This window comes from Heterocephalus glaber, unplaced genomic scaffold (genome assembly GCF_053883595.1).
Source record: "Heterocephalus glaber isolate CG9 unplaced genomic scaffold, H.glaber_assembly_v1.0 deba00000676, whole genome shotgun sequence".
In the NCBI taxonomy this organism is placed as follows: domain Eukaryota; kingdom Metazoa; phylum Chordata; class Mammalia; order Rodentia; family Bathyergidae; genus Heterocephalus; species Heterocephalus glaber.
The window spans coordinates 21,899,593-21,920,550 of NW_028258156.1; the positions used below are offsets into that span (position 1 = coordinate 21,899,593).

Consider the following 20,958-nt stretch of genomic DNA (forward strand, 5'->3'; position numbering starts at 1 on the left):
AAGTGATATCCCTTATCTCCAAACTTTAATTTTGTTTAAACTTACTAGTTAGAGGGGCCGGGGATTTAGCTCAGTGTTCCGGTGCCTGCCTCGCAAGCGCAAGGACCCGAGTTAGATCCCCAGTACCAAATAAATAAATAGATAAACTTACTAGTTATACAATACTTGACTAACCATAACTAACATCATAATAAATAAAGTAATCTATTTTTACCTGTATCTTAGTTGTTCTGAAGTAATTTGCATAAAATGATTCTCGGTGGTATGATCCTTCCTACTTTCATTCTCAATGGAAGGCCAAATTTTGTTTGCCTATATGGTGCTATTTAACATTCATTTGTTTTTTTAATCTTGACAATATTTTAGAGGCATCTTTTTTTAAACTTTGTTTATTGAAAACTAGCCATATAGAGACATGGAAGCTCTTTGTAAGCAATTAGGTGACTAATTTTTCTCTCCAAACTGTGTTTATAGATGCTTTATTATAATGTTCATTGCTTTTTTTTTAAAAAGTGGTTATATTTTAAAACATGGTTCAGTATTTTATCTACTAGAGTTCAGTGTAGCTACTGAAAATGTCAGGAAAAAATTCTATGAGACAGTTCCCCATGAACAGAAAGAATCAACACACACACAAAATATTTTACTTCGTGGGTTTAGCAGGATACAGTGCAGTGAAGGAGAGATAGTAATGGCAATATGTGACTTCGATTATTGTGGGTACTGAAAAGGTTTTGAAAAAATAAAAATAATGCAGTTTTCTAACATTATTGAATATTTCTGGTTATGTAGTTTGTGGCCCTAAATTACTCAGAACTACTTAACCTACAATGCTGAAGGTTAATGGAAAGTTGTTGACTTTTTTCATTTTTCAATAGAATTTCCTCCTTCCACAATAATTTTACTTTTCAGTTTTCATTTAGGTACATAAGATGTAAGCATTAAATAATATTGTAAAAACATCATGTTTTATTTTTAAAATACATTATCAACTAACAACTGAAATAGTGTTTCCTTGTTAATGTTTATTTCTTGGCTATTAATAACACCATTTCTACTACTTTTGGGGGTTTTTTGTTTTTGTTTTGGGGGGTTTTTTTACGTACCGGGGATCAAACTCTGGACCTTGCGCTTGCGAGGCAGGTGGCGGAAGCACTGAGCTAAATCCCTGGCCCTTGTATTTTTTAAAATTTGGCATGTTTTCTTCTTTCATCTTTCCATATTATTCTACTAGAATACTTTCACTAAAAATCTTGAGAGTAGGGGCCGGGGATTTAGCTCAGTGGTTCCGCCACCTGCCTCACAAGAGGAAGGATCCAAGTTCGATCCCCGGTTCCAAAAAAAAAAAAAAAATATTGAGAGGAAAATAGCTAAATACTAAGATTTTTGTTTTTGTTTTTTAAATTTCATAGTATCATGGATTTTATGGAGTGCCTAGAATTTGGTAAAAGTTTACTTAGTAGGTGTCATAATCAAATTATTGTTTCATTAAATGCTGGTCTTTTTCAGAAGAATTTTCCAAAAAAGTATAATATTCTAAATTAAAATTAGCATAGCTTATTGTTGACACAGTGTAATCAAGACTTCTGATCTTGAGGTGTTGGATTATCCTAGTGATTTTCTCATGACTTTTGATTTGCTTTAGGTGTGTTAATGTTACACCAAATTAAACTGATAGTGCAGTTTCTGGCATCACTCACTTTTTATCCAGAGCAAAACAACTTGGTTCTGTACTTAGTTCAAATCCTATTCATTTTCAGAGGCAAAGATGGCTTTGCAAAATTTAATATGCATTCAAGCAGCTACCAAAATTAATTTCTTGGCTATTAGGTTGGCTCTTTTCTATTTCTGGTGCAGTCATTGTGGGAGCAACTACGTTCTGAGTCTTACAGGTCTCTCTGTTGCTTAGCTTGCTCTCCCACCAGTTCTCTTCCCTGTCTCCCACTGTCTCACAGCATTTTCTTTTTTCTCTTTTGCTCAGTTCCTTCAATATTAAGATTTTTGTTGAAGAAAAACAAGATATTTTTAAGTAGAATAACAACTGTATAAAGGAAATGCTGACTTGATATTTAGGATGAAAGCAACATCTTTAAGGGATTCTTTTTATAGATGAAAAATTTAAGCCTCAAATTCATAAAGTTAAGAAGTGACAGAAATTAGATCATTAATGGAATGTTCAAAAAGTGAGATAAAGGAAAGCTAGAAATTTAGAGGCAGCATACTTTCAGAAAGGGTAACGTAAAAATACAATCTAAAATGTACAATGAGCAGTTTTCAGAGTCCTAAATTTATTTCTCTAAAGATTAAAAGTTTCTTGGCTACCAGATAATTCACCAGGAGAAAGGCTCACAAAAGTATTTCCTAAGCTGATTTTAGTGTTCTGACACATTGTAGGGTATAACTAATAAATTATATATAAAATATATTTCTAGGCTTATAATGATAAATTGGAAAGTATTTTTATCATTACATATGTGTTTTCCCCTAAGGCTTTGTGTTATTAGTTATCAAAAGTATATGTCATACAACTATAAATCTCTACAAGGACAAATTCTTTTTTTTCAAATCTGAAATAGTACCAAACAATCCTATGTTTGTTTGGGGAGTTTTCGTATTTTGGTTTGGTTTGATTTTTTGAGACAGGGTCTCACTATGTAATTCAGGCTGGTCTTGAACTCATTATGCAGCACAAGCTGGTCTGGAACTCACGGTGCCCCTCCTGCCTCAACCCCCGGAATGCTGGGATCACAGGCTTGGGTCACCATGCCCAGCTCAAACAATCCATTTTTAAGGGTAGGGTAATAACTACCATTTTTAAGCACATACAGTGAAACAAGGATTGTACCAATCCATTTACGTCTATTATATCATCTGTTTTACAGCTAGTGTTGTGAAATGCAAGTATTGATGTCTACTGCTACAAAATGTGGAAATCGAGGCTGAGAAAGATTAGTAGTATAACCAGTACAACACTAAAAGTAGAATTATAGTGAACAAGTGTTGCAGCTCTAGCATTCCAACCCAGACCAGACTCTAAGCTTTAAAACTCTCCTGACTTGTATCCATGTGCAAATATAACATCTTTTTTATTTAATAAAAGCATGATTGTGCTGAACATAGTTTTGTGGTTTGCTTATTCATTTTACATGACAGATCTGTTACCTGTTTTAATCTGTACATAATATATGACTTCTGTGTATCATCATTTATTTAACATCTATGCCCTTAATACGTAGATGATAATTTAGCAGTTCAATTTTGAAGTAACAAGGATTTAGCATTGAATTCTCACATGTGAGTTCTAAGCAGTGCAGTGGGGTTTACATCTTCTTAGTCTGAAATAGGACTTCTAAGATGTCACTAGACCCTATAATGGAAATTTAAATTGATCTTCTTCCTCGTCCTATGTTAAAAGAAAATTAAAATATCAATATACAAGGGAACTATTAGGACTTTTATAATTTGCAGGATTTAAAATTTTTGTAATAAAATTGTAGGCAAATATACTAATAAGTATTCCTTTAAATATATGAATAATTAGGTGTTTTTCAGCAATAACTATTACCTGGTGATTTTAAGGAATGATATCTAGAATCTTAGTGTAGATGTCAAGCATTATGAACTATGAAAAAGTGCATTGACATATAATTAAGTTGCATACCATTTGAAACAATAATTGGGAATGACAGTTAAGAAAAGGTTTCTAGGGCTGGGGATTTAGCTCAGGGGTTCCGCTACCTGCCTCGCAAGCACAAGGTCCTGAGTCTGATCCCCGGTACTCCCCCCAAAAAGAGAGAAAAGGTTTCCATTTCAGTGCAGATCAGTAGCTGTATATGAAATTAGTAGTTTTGGACATACTAGGGTTTTGTTTTAAGGCTTTGTAAATATACACTTGGTACTTGGTATAATTTCATGAGTAACTTGGAGACTTGATGTTCCTTTAATGGAAGAAAACCTACATAAGTATTATTCAAATGATATAGAGACATATGAGTTCAACTTTTTTAGTTTTAAAAGGATTATTTAATGGAGATTTTAATGTTTTCTACATGAATACCACTGTTAAAATGGTAATGATTTATTCACATTTAAGTAAGTAAAAAAATCAAAGGAAATATGAAATTACTTCTTTTTTTAATAAATTTTATTTTATCCCATTCCTCCTCTCAAAGCCCTTTCCCACCCTATGTACAAAATTTTGTTATGAAATGACTTATGCACAAGCAGATGAAATATATGCATAGGGTCTCTTGAACAAAATGTAGCTATAATACAACCAACCAATCCCTTTGAGTTAGGCACCATCTTGATTGTTTAGATACCCTTCTATTCTTTCCTACCTCTGTTTTTACACTGGACTATTTTAGCATCACTACTTCCTTCCTTCCTAAAAGATAGCTTTCTGCTGTGCCTCCCAGGCTTGTGAGAGTTTGATATCTGTGGACTGTGCCAGCTCAGTAGTAGATGGGACTGTCAAGCTTCTGTTAAAGTTAGTAGGCTGTATTGATGACAGAGAGCAATGACAAATAATGGTTTTTTTCTCATGAGATAGTTTGAGGAGAAAGTAAAAATTTCAAAGTTTTCAATTTACATCTGCCTGAGTTTGTATTAGCTATCTGTTGCCACACCCTGAGTGGCACAGGAACCATTTATTGCTCAGGCTTTTCAGATCTAAAGGGGTTACAGCCAGTTTGCTTTGCTGATCATGGCTGGCTTTGCTCATATGGTTGGCTGATCTTTTTTGAGGGGGTTACCTGGGATCGAACTCGGGTCCTTGCGCTTGCGAGGCAGGTGGCAGAACCACTGAGCTAAATCCCCAGCCCTGGCTGATCTTGATCTAGGCGGCTTTTGCCACAGTTAAGACTCTTCTATGTCTATAATCCTGTAGCAGCCTCTCTGGGGCTTGACTTCAAGGTGAAAGCAGAAGCACAGGAAACAAAGTATCCTGGTAAATGGCTTAGCGGACTTATTAACAGCAAATAATGTGGGTGCAAACAGAGGTGAGGAGAGCACATCCTGTATTACAAGGGCTGGGAGGCTCCTCAGAGGCAGGTTGAGAAGAGCAGAGGCTCTGCCCCCACAGACTCTGGAACCATGAACATATCTGATCAGAAGATCAACTTTGATGTACTTCTAAAATTTTCTCATATAACCCCCTCAACACAGCCGCACCTGAAGAAGGTCTGTGCCAGTTTTGCCTTGTGTGTGTCACTCATTTCATTCAGGCTGGCCTCCTGTCTGCTTTGGGCTCCCTGGGGTTGATAATTTGGCTGATGGCAACACCTCATAGCCATGAGACTGAGCAGACAAGATTGGGACTTCTTGCTGGATTTGCTTTCCTTACAGGAGTTGGCCTGGGTCCTGCTCTGAGTCATGGGCACAGCAGTGATCTTCACCTGCTTCACCCTGAGTGCACTCTATGCCAGGCACCGGAGCTATCTCGATGTCAGCCATGAGCCTGATGGTCTTCTCTTCCCTCAGGAACCTTTTCTGTGGATCTCTTCGGCTTTTCTAGGCAAACCTGTATATGGGACTGGTAGTTATGTGTGGCTTTGTCCTTTTTGATACTCCACCTCATTATTGAAAAAGCTGAACATGGAGATAAGCATTATATCTGGTACTGCTTTGGTCTCTTCTTAGATTTTGTTACTCTCTTCAGAAAACTCATGATGATTCTGGCAATGAATGAGAAGGATGAGAAGAAAGAGAAAAGGGAGATGACCATCCAACCTTTCTCAGTTTGGCTTCTCTCCCTCCACCCCTCATTTCCTCTTTGTACACATTACAGGTGGCATATTCCATGATGATGAAAGGCATCAGGAAAAAAAAAAAACAGGTGAAGAGTTAGGGCATATGCCATCTGTCTACAGAAAAGAGAGCTCATGAACTTTTTTTATTCCCAAAAGTATACTCTTCCTACTTCAACCCTCAAGTGTATATTTGTTCTGACAATTTGCTTCACAGCCAAAGCAGATAAATTCACTGCTACAGTAATTTACTTAATGATTTTATTTACTGTTAATATGTTCATTGACTTTTTAATTTTGTTTTTTGTATTCCATTTTTGTTTAGGGAGTTTTGTTTCAGCTGAGGCCTTGCCATGTTACCCAGGCTGACCTCTGATTCTTCTGCTGTAGCCTCTGAGTATCTGGAACTGGGGCACACACCACTGTGCCTGATTATGAGCCTTTTCTGTAGGACTTCATTTAGTGACACTGTATATGTTGGCCCTTTGTCACATTCTTTAATATTTACTGTCCAACACTGGTTTTCATTACCTTAGCCATAACCATATAATATTCCAAGAAATATTTTCTATCATCTATTCTCTCCTATTTCTCATGAAAAAAATAGTTTTTCATTGATTTTCTTCTTTATTACAAAATTTGGGATTTTTTCAGTCTGTGAGTAAATAGAATCCTTACACCCATCTCAAGAAATACAAATATTAGCTAGAGGCTTGAAAAGAAATTGGGCAATTGAATCTTGCCCCATAACTTTTCACTGCCCTGTTAGCACTTTGTTACCATCAAGAAATTTTTAAAATGTTATTTAGCTTTTCTGGGTGGTCTCATTGAGAGGATTAGTCTGAATTACCTAGTCAGTTCTTCACTGGCATTGGAAGTCCTAATGCTATAGAGCTTTTTTATCTTTTCAGGCATATTAGTAATCCTACCCTGTTCTGAGGTATGGAATATGATTTAATTCTTTCATGTGAATTTCAAAGTAATTCTATTTGAAAGTATATTTCTGGGAAAGAAAGTTGTGTGCATTTAGCCAGAGTTAGGCTGTGGTTCTCTCAGAGACCCCTCCTCTCTCACATATGCAGTCATAGAAATACACAAAGCAGTGAAGTTATAGCCATATTCAGTAAATCATATCTAAAGAAAACCTGCATTTGCTGCCTAGGGCTGCTGTAGGTGTCAACCTTTGTAATACTAGGGGAGATTGCTTTGCAAATGGGACCAAGGCCAAACATTGCTCAGGACTTGGGCTACAGTATTGCACTGTAACTGAATCTCTTTGCCAGCATCTGATTTGATTCTGAATTGAGATCTACAGTAGCAGTGTTGAGGAGGAAGGTATGGGAAGGCTGCCAACCCCAGACACCAGGGACAAAGAGCGAGAGGATGCTTGAACACTTCTTTTTGAAAACATTAGGGTGCAAACTGAAATTCAGTGCATTACAGTTAGAAGAGTTCATTTGTATCTTAGAAGCTATTAATTGTCTTTGATTATCCTTTGCTATATCAGACGCTTAGCATACTTTTGGGCAGCTGACTTACTCAGCTCACTAGTGTGGGGTTGTGCCCATTTGGAGTGTTTCCTAAGGCATACCTTAATGAGGGCAACAACAAAATAGTGGCATATGGAAAGATTCTCTCTGATGAGAATCAAGAAAATCATCTTTCTCTCTGTCTTGGACAACCTTTATAGTATTTTTCAGTAACTTAAGATATGAATTGTTAGTCTAGCAAATTGTTTCAGGGATTCTTTGAACCTCAGGAAATTATAAAATATTATGCTATGTCCATTTTTTTCTAGGAAAATGCCCCAACAGATTTCAAAGAAGTCAGTGACTCTCTCCCAAAACAACTGGAAGTTAGCTGGAAAATTCCCCAAATATGTGGAAATTACACAGCACACTTTTAAATGATTCATGAGGTCAAAGAGATTTTTTTTTAAAAAAAGACTTTACTGAAATACAAATTGCATACAATAAAGTTCACACATTTGAAAATAAGTTTAATTGTGATAAAATATGCATCATATAAAATTTACCTTCCAGCCTGGTTCGGTGGTATGTGTGTGTGTGTGTGTGTGTGTGTGTGTGTGTGTGTGTGTGTGTGTGTGTGTGTGTGTGTATGGTCCCAGCTGCTTGGAAGGCTGAGGTGCAAGAATCACTTGAGCTGAGGGGGCAACATAGTGAGCTCCTGTCTCAAAAAAATTTTTACCATATTAACTTTTAATTGTACAGTTTATTTTGTTTTGTACTGGGGATCGAACTCAGGACCTTGTGCTTGTGAGGCAGGCACTGCAACCACTGAGCTAAATCCCCAGCCCTTAATTGTACAGTTTAGTAATGTTCAATTTATTCACATTGTTATACAATAGAATAGTCTCATCTTGCTAAACGTGAAACAGGTTCATTGTTCACTGGTTATGAACTTGTCAGAGTTCAGTGAGATGGAACATACTGAAACACAAGAAGCTGCATAAAGCGGATTTATTACTGACACATAGGCAGCAAGAGACAAGAGAAGCTTTGCATTCATTAAGTCAAAAAAGGCTCAGAAAGCTGCTGCCTTGGGCAGGTAGAGTCTCAACTGATTGCACCTCACTTGCACTGTAGATGAGGGACTCTGAAATGGTTATCTCTTTCAGGATTGCTTGCAAAGAGGGAAAGCTTTAAAAATATTTCGAGTGAAATAAAAATGAAAATATGACATACCAACATTTGTAGGATGCAGCTAATTCAGTGAAGTTCAGAACATGAAATGCACACTCAGCTGAGAATTCTTCTGTTTAATTCAGATAGAAATCACAAATTGGCAAATTGCAGCTCCCTTGATGTTCAGGTTTTGCCTGCTCGTGCCTCTCAGCCCTTTCAGTGACAGCTCTTAGTGTTATGGGTCTTGGCACCTTCTGGCCACCCCCAGCTCCTCAGCAGCTGAGGTTTGTAGTCCTCTTTGCAGCTTTCTAGAACTCTTCCAACAATTTCCGCTGCGTCTCAAGGCTTTCCACAGGTCACTACACATCTACACCGCTGGTTTCTGGAACTCTTGGGTGGCTAGTAGTCCCTAGTTTTACCAGCTACTTCTAGTCCAACTGTCTGAGCCCTCCCGGAAATAAGAATCACAAGTTCCGGAGCAAGGTATAATTAGGACCTGTATTGCACCACAAGAGGATAGTGCACAGAACAGAGCCCCTCTTGACTGACCCAGTGGTGTGAGGGAGTGCTGCTTACATACAGCAGGACTGGCTGGTGTGTGCATAGTTTTGTACAGTGTGAGGACCAGGAAGGAAAGGAAAACATCCTCTGAGCAGCTGAAATTGGTGTCACAGTGACCATTCACACAAGCACACACTGCACTTATAGGAAAGTCTCCTAGTTTAACATGGTTAATCCTCTAGATTCCCACTTCAAGGCAAACTAGACCAAGATGAGGGAAGAATATCAAAAAGACCTAAAAAAAGAGCTTACACTTTAGGAATAAGGGAAGTAAGACACAAAATTTCAAGATTGTTACCTACTGCTGTTGAATCAGTGAAAGGGCAAGCAGCTATATATTCCCTACAAAGCTCTAATAAGAAGTCGCCTTTGAAACAGAAGATGTGTAATAGCATGGAAACACTGCTCACTCTCACACTAGTGAATGTCCACAGTGATTAACTTAAGTAGACTTTGCCAGAAACCAGAGAAGTGTGACATACACTATAGGAAGATTTTCTTGAAAATATTGTCTGATGGTTTTAGCACCCAAGCAAATTAGTATTATTCACCATAAAAGTTTAGTTAGGTTATGTCCTAGGGAAATAAGCAATTGCTATGTAAATCTAAGAATTTGTTCTTTGTGTTACATTTGCAAAAACATACCCTAAATCTGAAGATTTCAAATGAAATACAACTTCTAATGCATTACAAACTATATTTAACATTAAGACATTTGTGGGTACACATATGTCTGAACATAATTTTTATTTATATAGAATAATTGACATAATAAATTATACTTAATTATAATTTTTCTATTTAAATCTGAGCCAAGTTAAAAAAAAAATCTGAGCCAAGTAATCTATGATGAAAGCATTTGATATATAAGCCAAAATAAAAATCATTTATTTTCATTTGTGTCACAGATTAGTTTATTGAAAAGTACCTTAAAGAGATTCTTTTCTCCCACATCCTTCTTTTGGACCAGTAGAGTGTAACCAAGGCAGTTCATTTGCTCATTTTGTCTTAAGTTTTTCAGAGAGAGGTTTTATCTTTCAGTTATTATAATAGATGAAATTATCTTGTATGACAATTTCTTTGTACGTTTAACAAGTGAGCCTTTCAGATACTACAGGGAATTCCAAAATCCTCTTTATTAGTGTTTTACTGACTTTCCTCTTCATGTAGTGTTTCATACTATTAACATTTTTACTTTCTGGTCTTTTTGTGAGAACAAACTACTCATAGACAAATCTCTTTTTTAAAAAAATACCGTAACACAGGATCTCCTGTTGTACCTTGTTCCTTCATGTGAGTTGCTTAATGCACTCAACTATTTCCTTTGTCTTAAGTATGTAGGGTTTTCTTATTTTTTTTGTTATTTTTATAAATAGCACCTGCATACATGTAACTTTTCTGTATTGTTCTCTTAGGATACGTTGTTGGTGGAGGAATATGTAAAGAAACAGCAGTTTTAAAACTCTTGGAATGTATTGCCCTGCAGGATCTGATGGCCTAGAAAACACTTAGGTGAATCATAGACTACTACTGGGATCACTGGATCTTACGTCCAAAGTACTGACAGGATGGCTATCAGGGATTACTAGATTTCATCTCCTGGGTCCAGCCTAAGAGCCCTCCAGTCACTTCCTGGAGTGCTGCGCCTGAAGCCCATAACAGCGCCACCATTGACTCCTCATGTCTTTCCTATGCATGGGAAGGAGGAGGGACAATTTGAGAGCCATGTATTTGCCTTGCTTGCTTATCATTAAAAGAAGAGCAGTAGGGCCAGGGATTTAGCTCAGTAGTGCTGCCAACTGCCTCATAAGCACAAGGTACCAAGTTTGATCCCTGGTACCAAAAAAAAAATTTATCTTACTAAAAATTCTACATTAAGAATTAATTTGGTAATTGTACAAAGGCTTATTATTTTTGGAAAAACTAGTATAGCTATAACTATAAAGGTTCATCAAAGCTTATTTCAAAGTTTTTATTAAAAATACCTAATTTGACTGTAAAAATGTTTATTCATTTTTATTTAGGAAAGATTGGGGATTAGTATACATTTCACTTTGTTCTACTTCTTTAAATCTATGAAATTATAATACAGACTTATTCTAATGTATTTTCTATATGCTTACAAAGAAGTAATTAGGATTATGAATAATCCACGTAAAAAGGAATTATCCTGTAGTCTTGACATTTTCTTGGCAATAATGGAAATAATAGGGGACTGGGAATTTAGCTCAGTGCCACTATGTCCGCATTGTAAGCACAAGATCCTGAGTTCGATCCCTGGTATGGGGCTGGGTGTGTATAAAATAATGGAAATAATAGATACATAGACCCTTAGCAGTATTTCCACAATATCTGTAAAGTAACTTACACTTTTCTAATTCATAACTTTATTTTATTTTATTTTTTTGGTACCAGGGATCGAACTCGGGTCCTCGCGCTTGTGCAGCAGGCGGCGAAACCACTGAGCTAAATCCCTGGCCCTTCTAATTCATAACTAATTTACAATATATTAATCTTTTTAGACATTTTTCTGAGTCAGATTTATAACTTCCCACAAGTAATTTTCAGGAAATTTTCTGTATAGAAATTCAAAGCTGTCATCAAACTCATTCCTTGCTTTGCCAGGTTTCTTTTACTTTTAATCTTCAGAGGTGATGATTAGGCAGATTTTGGTCATTTCATCTGCAAATTAACCATTATATAGACCTATCTTCTATCTAAATTCTGGCTGACTATATAGCCTGTTGTTTCAGTAATTCAAGCTCATCAGTTTCTAACAGCAGATGTACAGAATTTAAATTTCTGAAAAATATTTTGTTCAGATAATTTACAAATGAATCATGTCATTTGTACAGGGGAATTGTTTTAATGATTTTAAGAATTTGTTTACTTTTTTGGGCTGGGGATTTAGCTCAGTGGTTTCGCCTCCTGCTGCGCAAGCGCAAGGACCCAAGTTCGATCCCCGGAACCAAAAAAAAAAAGAGAGAGAGAAAAAAAGAATTTGTTTACTTTTTGGATTCTCTCTCATGTGTGAGTTTGTGTCTATGAGAGTGTGCATTCACATGAGCTATAACTCAAATGTAACTCTTGGTTTTTAACATCTTTCCAGAGTATATTGAATGGTGTAGCATGATACCCCTGTATGTGTATGTTTTAGAACATTCATTCCCCCCTCTCTCTCTCCCTCCTTTCCTCCCTCCTTTCTTCCCCCTCCTTCCCACTCCTTTGTAGTCCCTGAGATTACAGGAATATGCTACCACACCCAGCTCAGAATGTTGAATCTCATTGTTTCCACTTTCCAGTCCTCTAGTTCCAGTGCTTCACAGCCATAGTTATAGTTTTGTACCTCAGTACAATTCTGTTCATCTCACGTAAATTGAACATTGAAAGAATAACCATTTCTCTGGCCCTTGAGTCAGCCAGTAGATGTATAATGAGCATCTTCTACTTTATGTACCTTGCAGAATTTATATGTGAACTAGTAAAAAGTAAATTTTAGGGAGCACAAATTCAGGAAGTGTGGCAACAAAGTTACAGTGACTCAAGATGAGTGTAGGGTTGTGAAATAGAGCACCTACTGTGTGCCAGATGCTTTGTTACATAGCCCCAAGTGAGACAGCCCAGTCTGAACTTCAGACACCTTCACCTATGCTGAAGTCCTATTCCCAAATCTTAATCTGTGTCTTTTCTCCCTCCCAGTACTGAAATCAGATACAGGTGGGGAGAAGGACACAAGAGAAGAGTAAGTAGAAATAAGAATGAGCCAGAATTGTCTGGAGAGACAGTTTACCCAGCTGCCTTTGCTGTAAGCTTTATTATTAGTTCCACATTATCACTGAAGCCACAAGTCACTTGGCTAGCAAGTGGCAGAGGCAAGTCTCTTTACACTCCTAAAATACGTGTAGTGTTCATCTACTGCAGATAGCTATTAACAAAGGAGACTGGGCAGAACAAACAGATCTATTCAATGGAATGCCAACAGCGGTGAAAAGGAGCAAATCTCTGCCAGGAACATTTTGTTGAGTGAAAAAGGCTTTATAGGCTGCCTTCCTTGATTGCTCGCTTGCTTGCTCTCTGGCTCATTTACTTATTTATTTATGGTGTTTTAGAGACAGGTTCTCACTATGTGGCCTAGGCTGGCCATGAACTCACAATAGTTCCTGCCTCAGTCTCCCGAGTGCTGGGATTACAAGTTTGTGCCACCACTGCCAACCTGCATTATAGGCATATTTTTTAAAAACTTTATCTAAAGTTATAGAATTAGTAAAACTAATCATTTGAGTGAAGCCAGAGGGAACAAATGTACTGATGTCAGCAGACTATCTTGAGATGCATCAAAAATATAAAATGGACAGAGGAATAGATATATCAAGCAAATATTTTAAAACATTAATTGTGGAATCTAGGTTATCAGTATAGTGGAGTTTGTTGTACACTTCTTTTAACTTTCTGTATATTTGAATGTGTTCATAATAAAAATCTTAGAAAAAATATTTTAATGTTTATAAAAATACCAGTGAGAAAAAAAATGCCTTAACTTTTCAAGAAGAAAAACATAATGACAAGGCTGTCAGTAAAACTTTTCCTCTGGAACACTTCAAAAATGTTTTTCTCTGCTGGCTCTGATGTAGCCCTGCCTCAAGCCAAAGCTAGGTTATATTTCAAAATCCTGTGAGTTCCTGATACCTGTTTATGTCATTGTCATTTACAAAGCACTGGGACTTGAACATTTTTCAATAATAGAACATGATATATTAACTTTGTTTCCTTTTGACAAAGTTCCTAGACTTATTTATCAAGGGAATGTGGTAAAGCAGTTATAACTAGGTTTCAGTAAAATAATTGAGAGTATTTCATAATTTGCACAGACTGGACACTAATGTATCTAAGTAAATTTGCCAAGTGATTTACTTAATTTGTAATAGTCTTGATTAATGACTGATTTTTTTCATCATGGAAAAAAGTATGTCTTTAGCTTTGTCTTATGCAACATTTTTATCAGTGAGGTTGATAAAAACATGGAATATACCTATCTATATATATATAAATCTACTTTGTGTCTATGGATTTACATTTATCTTTTCTGCATATTTTGGATAAATGTAATCATTTAATGTATGGCCTTTTGTGACTGGCTTTCACTTAGGATAATATTTTCAAGATTAATTCATGTTGTAATATCTGTTAACTTCATTTTTTTATTGCTAGTTAACAACTAGGAATTGAATTGCTGAGTCATATAGTTACCCTCTTGCTACCTCTGAGAAGCTACTTGAGTATTTCCAAAGTAGCAATTCCCTTTTACATTGCCACCCGCAGTGTATATGGGTTCCTTTCCCTCACATCCTGGCCAACATTTGTTACCACCTATCGTCCTGATTATACCATCACTGGGATGGAGAGGTGGGCTTTTCTATACTTGTAAATCCCCCAAATATGAATCCTCACAAAATGATCTCCATCTTTTTCTCATAGTAACCTTGTTTCTTCATTAAATATGAATATGGAGCATATGAATTAGGATAAAATTAATTCACAGATATTATAAATTGAAATAAAGTAAGAAAAAATTATCTTTCCCATTTCTTCGTTAGTTCTTCAGAATTATTTGGAGACACCTAAGATTGGATTTTTTAAATTGTACAGCTCAAGCTCATAACTTTTCTGCCCTCCCCGCTTTGTGGTACCCCAGCTGACCTCAAGCTCCTGGGTTCATATAATCCTCCTGCCTCAGCCTCTCAGTCAGTAGCTAGGGCTACAGGGATGTGCCGGTGAGCTCCTAACTTTTAAATGCTCATTGTAGTCAGGTAAACAGTTGGCCTCTCCCCTCCCCCATCATAACACTGATGCCACGGACCATGGCAGTTTAACCTCCAGAGTGCCCCACACATGGTGCACAGAGCTGTCATCAGCTTTCTCTTGGAGCTCAGAGCTTCCATTAATATCAGTTTACCACATTATAGATTAAACTGGATGGATGGGCTCCTTTGAATATCTACCTTTTAACAACATTTCACCACAGGAAAATACAATTTTCTCCAAATCTGACCAGTAAGTATTTTAGTACACAATTTGCTTCAAATTGGTAACTATGTCCATGAAAAAAGTAAAAATAAATTGGAGTTATTTAACCTGGCTTGAAAATATCTTATGTGGACTTAACCACCATCATGAGTGGCAACTTTAAGGAAAGACTTTTCTGTTTTTCTTCTTAACTGCAATTTTTAATGCTTTTTACCATTCTATTTCATACTAGTGGGAAATGAAAAAAGTACAGATTGAACTTAATTTTTAAAAATTATATATTTATCAAAAGAAAGTAAAAATGTCTTTTCTCAGTTTCTTTGGCTTACTGTAACAATGGGTAGGCCTTCTTAGTTTTAATTCTCCTAAAATGTCAGTTTTTCATGGGGTTTTTTTTTTTTGGTACCGGGGATCGAACTCGGGTCCTTGTCCTTGCACAGCAGGCGGCGAAACCGCTGAGCTAAATCCCCAGCCCAGTTTTTCATGTTTGTAGTCTCTGTTCACATTCATGGAGTAAATTATATCATGTTCTGTATGTCCTTGTCAAGTTTAATTTACCTTTAAGTAATAATTGCTATAGCAGACTAGATTAAAATCAGATCAGTATGACAGCCGTTAATATGTAGAATTTTCTTAAGTCCAATCTGTAACAGATACAAATTAACTCACTAAAGCAATCCATAACTTTTCCCCTAAAATTCATGCATTTAGAAATAAAGGCTAAGAATATAAAATTCTAATCACTTCTACTGATTATCCATACACAGAATAATCTTGGGCAATTTCCTTTTTTAAAAAACAAAACTCACGAAAAGAATAATATCCTCTTTCCACCATCCATTTCATTGGAGTGTTGGGATGGCTGTTAAATGTACAGAAAACTTAGATTTATTTTCTCCCTCCTCTGTTCCTTTATTTGGTGCCTTATATCTGAGTTTTTGAATAGAAAGAAGTCTATTGGCAGTTTCCAGAAGGTATTCCTTAGGGTTGCTATGCTAGTGTATCAGAATAACAGCACACACTGGGCATTTGGGTCACACCTGTCTCATGGGCCCAGCAGTCTTGAAGTATTGAAAGAGTTGTTCTTCCTGTGCAGGATTGATTGGCTTCCACATTGATGGTGTTATCTCTGCAGAGATTTCTTGTCAAAATTTTAACTTGACCTTGGTATTTCCAGTGAACATTCTCTTTGTCAAGTGGGTATAAAATGTCTCCTCAGTTGAAGAAAAAACACGTAGTATCATTTCGGTAATATCTTTTTGTGTTGAATTCTTACAGCTGTCCACACAAGGAGATGCGAGTCAGGTGATTGGGCCTCTTACTGAAGGGCAAAAAAGAAACGTGGCAGTAATGAATTCATTGTATAAGCTGCACCAATCAATAACAAAGGTAACTTTTTGTTTTAATTAGTTTCTTTTGATTTAATTTCATCTTCTTGCCTCAAATTTATACAATTCACAAATTACTAATTTTTTGGAAAAGAATATTATGAAAATGTCATGATTATAAAATAAGCTAAAGAGTTAACTCTTTTTAAACAGTCTTTGATACTGGCCTTTATTATTTCTGTGCTTTTTGTTTTTACATTTGGTTTAAAACACATGAACTGTAGACTCTCAAGTTAATCAAATTGATGGCACAAATTATTAAGGATGAGTAGATATGTTTCATATTTACTGAAAACTATAATTTGACCTTGTGTGGGTATTAATAAGTTATAGCAAAGCTAATGACAGAATCAGAGCTATCAGGCCCTGCAACATGTCAAAAAGTGCTTCCATAGCTCAAAAAGGCAAGGAGATGCCTTATTAAAAACAATAAATTTTTATAGTATCATCATTAATGAGTACTTGCAAACCAACAGTAGACTTTTGTTGTTGCTGTTATTTCTGTACTAAAGCATCTGACAGAAATGCCTAACCCTGTTTGTCTCCATATGCCGCCACCCCTTGGTATCTGTGGGTGCCCCCCACTTTCTGTGGGTACCAGAATCTGTGGACGCCCAATCCTTTATCTAACATGGCAAAATATTTGCATGTAACCTCTAACGAGTGTACATCCTCCTGCATGACTTAATCTCTGCATTGTAATACCTAATGCAATGTGAATACGGTGTGTATTCACTGGGGGCCAACTCTTATTAGGATTAAGGTGAACTATATTCTTCACTACTAGGAAAACAACACTTTCAACTTCATTTGCAACTTTCAAGTAGCTCATGTTTAATCCTCTGTAGATCATTTTCAAAATATTGAGTAAGTAGAAAGATAAATATTTAGAAGACTAGAAGGAAGATGAAGATTAATGTTCTTACAATTCACCTCTAAGATGAGCTTTAACATGATTGTATTTTAGAATAGTTATGTATAGGAGCCATCCTGTGAGTTTATCCTGACCAGGGTGGGGTGAACAAGGATTAAAAACAAAAGACACAAAGATAATCTGGAAGAGGGGAGGACCAGGGGACTTTAGCCTCTAGTGGACAAAAAGACCAGATCTGGCAGTGCTCCTCACTTTCATTAAACTCGCACAAAGAAGAAGCAAGCAAGCATATGATCCAGGGTTTAAGGAAAGTTCATCAGGTTCTCATAATTTACAGACTGCACTGGAATGTGTATTTTCTTTAATCAGACTTTAGCTATAGTTGATTTTCTCCTTGATACTGGCTGGTGCAGGCATGCTAGCACACAGCCCGTGGCAGGTGAGGGGCAGCTTGCTATTCCCTTCTCCTCCACCATGTCTCAAGGATTGAGTTCATCCCAGGCCTTGGTCTTTACACTTGGTTTCCAACAGTTATGTAAGTATTAAACATTTTTATAGTTAGGAGTTTCTAAAAACATTATTTCACACAATAAGCAAAATATATTTTAAAGGGTTATTAATGAGTATATCTCAGAAAAGTAAAATTATCAAAAAAATTTAATGATGCATATCCCATTTATTTTTGTCACTACTATAAAGCACCACAGGAAATGAAAGATTGTTCTATTTAGCCTGAGTTAAATGTCTTTATTGATACTTTTATTGATTTCTAAAAAATGCAAATATCTGACATTTGTATTTTAAAGACTTGTTGAAGTAAGAGTCAGCCTAAAGAAAAGTGAATATTTTAAAAGAAATAAGTAAATATGGCTTTCTTCTGACCTTTTCAAGCTAAAAGTTTATAGTTAAAACCTATTTGAACTGAATAAAGGAAAGGTAGCCCTTAAAATTCTTAAGGTTCCAATTACAGATGCTTCTTGTTTAATGACCAAGTTATGGTCCTGTGACAAGGATGTTAATTGGATTGGTCACTAAATGAGGAGTTGTATATAGTGTGAACATTACAATATTGAGAATAAAGAAATAGTCAAAAGAAACTCCAACTTGATGACTTTGCTCTTATTTGCATAACTTACATGTAGTACTGTAACAGAAGATAGAACTATAGTGCTGTACTGTACAGTACAACCAGCAAAAATTGCAGTACTCTATAAACACGGTGTAGTGCACAAAAACAGATATTGAGGCTCTGTAAACAAGATGGGCAGAACTGTACACAAAAAGGACAGATTGTAAATCTGAACAGTTGTTAAACAGGTAAGTTGTTAAACGAGGAATGTCTGTACTTGAAATGTGTATTTGCTTTGTACATGAAAGTGTTTTTCAACTGAGTTTTTAAATCATGTATGAAATGCCATATAAAGTAATGATAATATTTTAATGTAGTTTATGAAAATGGCTTTGTCATGTTCTGATGAAAATTAGTATTTACAACAATAAATGACGTAAGCAAAAATGTAACTGGATCAAAACCTTATTCTAGGTGGTTTCCAGTCAGAGCTCATTCCCACCAGCCGCTGAGCAAACTATTATTTCAGCCCTAAAGGTAAAATAATTTAATTTAATCTTTTTGTGTATGTCAGAGTGGTTTTAGAATTGTTTGGCTGAGTAGATATTATATTTTAAAAATAATTTAGAATCTTCTATATATATCAGAAGTAGCATGTTGATAATATCCTAAAGAAAGAGAATATATATGTTTGTATTTTCTAGAATTTAAAAATAGATCCTCTTGGTATCTACAGATTGTGTTCTATTTGTGATAATTTTATACATAGAAGAGTTTTACAAGTATTTAACTGTATTTTAAGGCAGTATAGTCCAGTGTTATCCAGTAAAGCAGTGGTTCTCCTCCAGGGTGCTTTTGTTCCCAGGAGACATTTGAGAATATCTGGAGACACAGGGGCTGTTGTGACAAGGGACGGAGTGCTAGTGGCATATACAGAGTGTTGGGAAGCCAGGATGCTGCTGAGCACTGTGTGCTGGGAAGGACGGCCACCCTCACAACAAAGTTAACCAGCCCAGAGTATCAGTGATACCCAGGCCAAGGAACCCTACTTTAAAGTGTAACTGTATGGTGTAAAATCAAGACACAGTCCTATTTTTTTGTATTAACCTAAATATACCCCTTTTCTAATACTCAGGAAGTTTAATAAAAATAATGCTATAAGATTCAGAGCCATATCCAGTTAACAATAGGTAACTCTTTAAAGAAAAGCAAATTATGCATTCTTCTAGCAGCAGTAGATTTCCTTACTTAGCAGTTACTACTTAGCAGACACACGCACAGGCACATATTGACTTACTACAGCAACTCATCTTGCCCATTTTATACACCTAAGAAATAATATCTTGCCCAGTGTCATACAGCTGGTACAGTCAGATCTCACTGATTCAGAAGAGTTGTGCCTACTGCACCTTGCCACCATCATTCAGTAACCATTCATTCATTCCTTCATCTGCTAAATGTTTATTTGGTGCTTACTCAGAACTAAGCCATGTAGCAGAGACTCTAGAGCTAAACTACCTGTGTATGAGTCCCATCTCCCATCTCAGCTGTTTAACCAGTCTGAGTCAACTCAGACATGTTAATATGCTATCTCTTGCCTTACTGCATCTGCAAAATGATAGTACAAAGCAAGATAATATTAGTTTGGATTTAGATTTCTACAGAGAGTGAAAAAGAAGAGAGGGTGATAAAGGCCTGCTGATAAACCTTAAGGAGAATCACTTGTAGAGGGTAAGGAAGACAAGGCAAAGCCGCCAGAGAGAAGAAAGTTGGGAGAGTGTCTGTTCACAATTCCTAATGGGGAGGGGAAATCTGAGACCAGATTATTGGCCATGGCTTATGTGGATGGGAATTCAGCAGGCTGCAAAATGTCAGGACCCCAAACCCATGTGAGTTTGTTTGATTTCTGGAGAGGAGACAGAGTCTGTTTCCCCACTGCGTAGCAGTACACTCATATGCTTTTTTCTGTATCCTTTTCTTTTTCTCAGTGCTCTCATTTCATTGTATTTAAATAATTTTGAAAGCTGCCCTAATAAAATAATTGTTTTAGTAAGAGTTGTCAGATTCATTGATGATCATAATTATACTATCAAATTGGGCCAATATGACAAACTTAAAGCATTTTTAAATTCTTGATTGCACGCAAGGAACAGATTGTCTTCTTTTCTATAATTAACACATTTTTTTCTCTAATCTTCTAGCAGTAACTGTCAAACATTTTTGTTGTTGTTTTGAGTGTGTGTACACACACGTGCACATGCATGCTCAGTGCTGGGGATTGAACCAGAGCCTCACATAGACCAGGCAAGCACTCTGCCACTGGGCTACATCCCCAGCCCTTCAGATGTCGCTATACATACATAATTCATTAGCATTTGTAAATATATAGTCATATATATGGTTGTAAATATGGCGAGACTATACACCTTTCTGTAATTTGCACAAGTTTCATAAAACAGTCCTTACCCTTATGTTGTGTGATTCACTCTAATATTTTCTACACAAATCTACTACTTTTTAAAATATTTTGATAGTGATCCATTCTGTTTTAAGAGAGAACTGTAATGGTCACAGCCTATTATTTGAAAAAAGTCCATTCTGTAGGTTAAGACATAGCGCCTGCTCGTTCACTTTGCCTAATGATAAAAAT

The 20,958-nt window shown here is 36.3% G+C and overlaps 1 protein-coding gene and 1 pseudogene across 7 annotated transcripts in view; both read left to right on the forward strand.

Annotated features, from left to right (window-relative positions):
* Positions 1–20,958, forward strand: part of Cog5 (component of oligomeric golgi complex 5) — a 316,280-nt gene that overhangs the window by 252,201 nt on the left and 43,121 nt on the right. For all 6 annotated transcript variants that reach the window (XM_087206494.1, XM_087206496.1, XM_087206495.1 and 3 more), the window contains 2 exons: positions 16,256–16,366; positions 18,783–18,845. In XM_087206494.1, coding sequence (XP_087062620.1) covers positions 16,256–16,366; positions 18,783–18,845 — 174 coding nt within the window. The remainder of the gene's footprint in view (positions 1–16,255; positions 16,367–18,782; positions 18,846–20,958) is intronic.
* On the forward strand, positions 6–14,998 carry LOC147829287 (bax inhibitor 1 pseudogene; annotated as a pseudogene). The gene has a single exon (XR_015449294.1). The product of XR_015449294.1 is annotated as a bax inhibitor 1 pseudogene (transcript).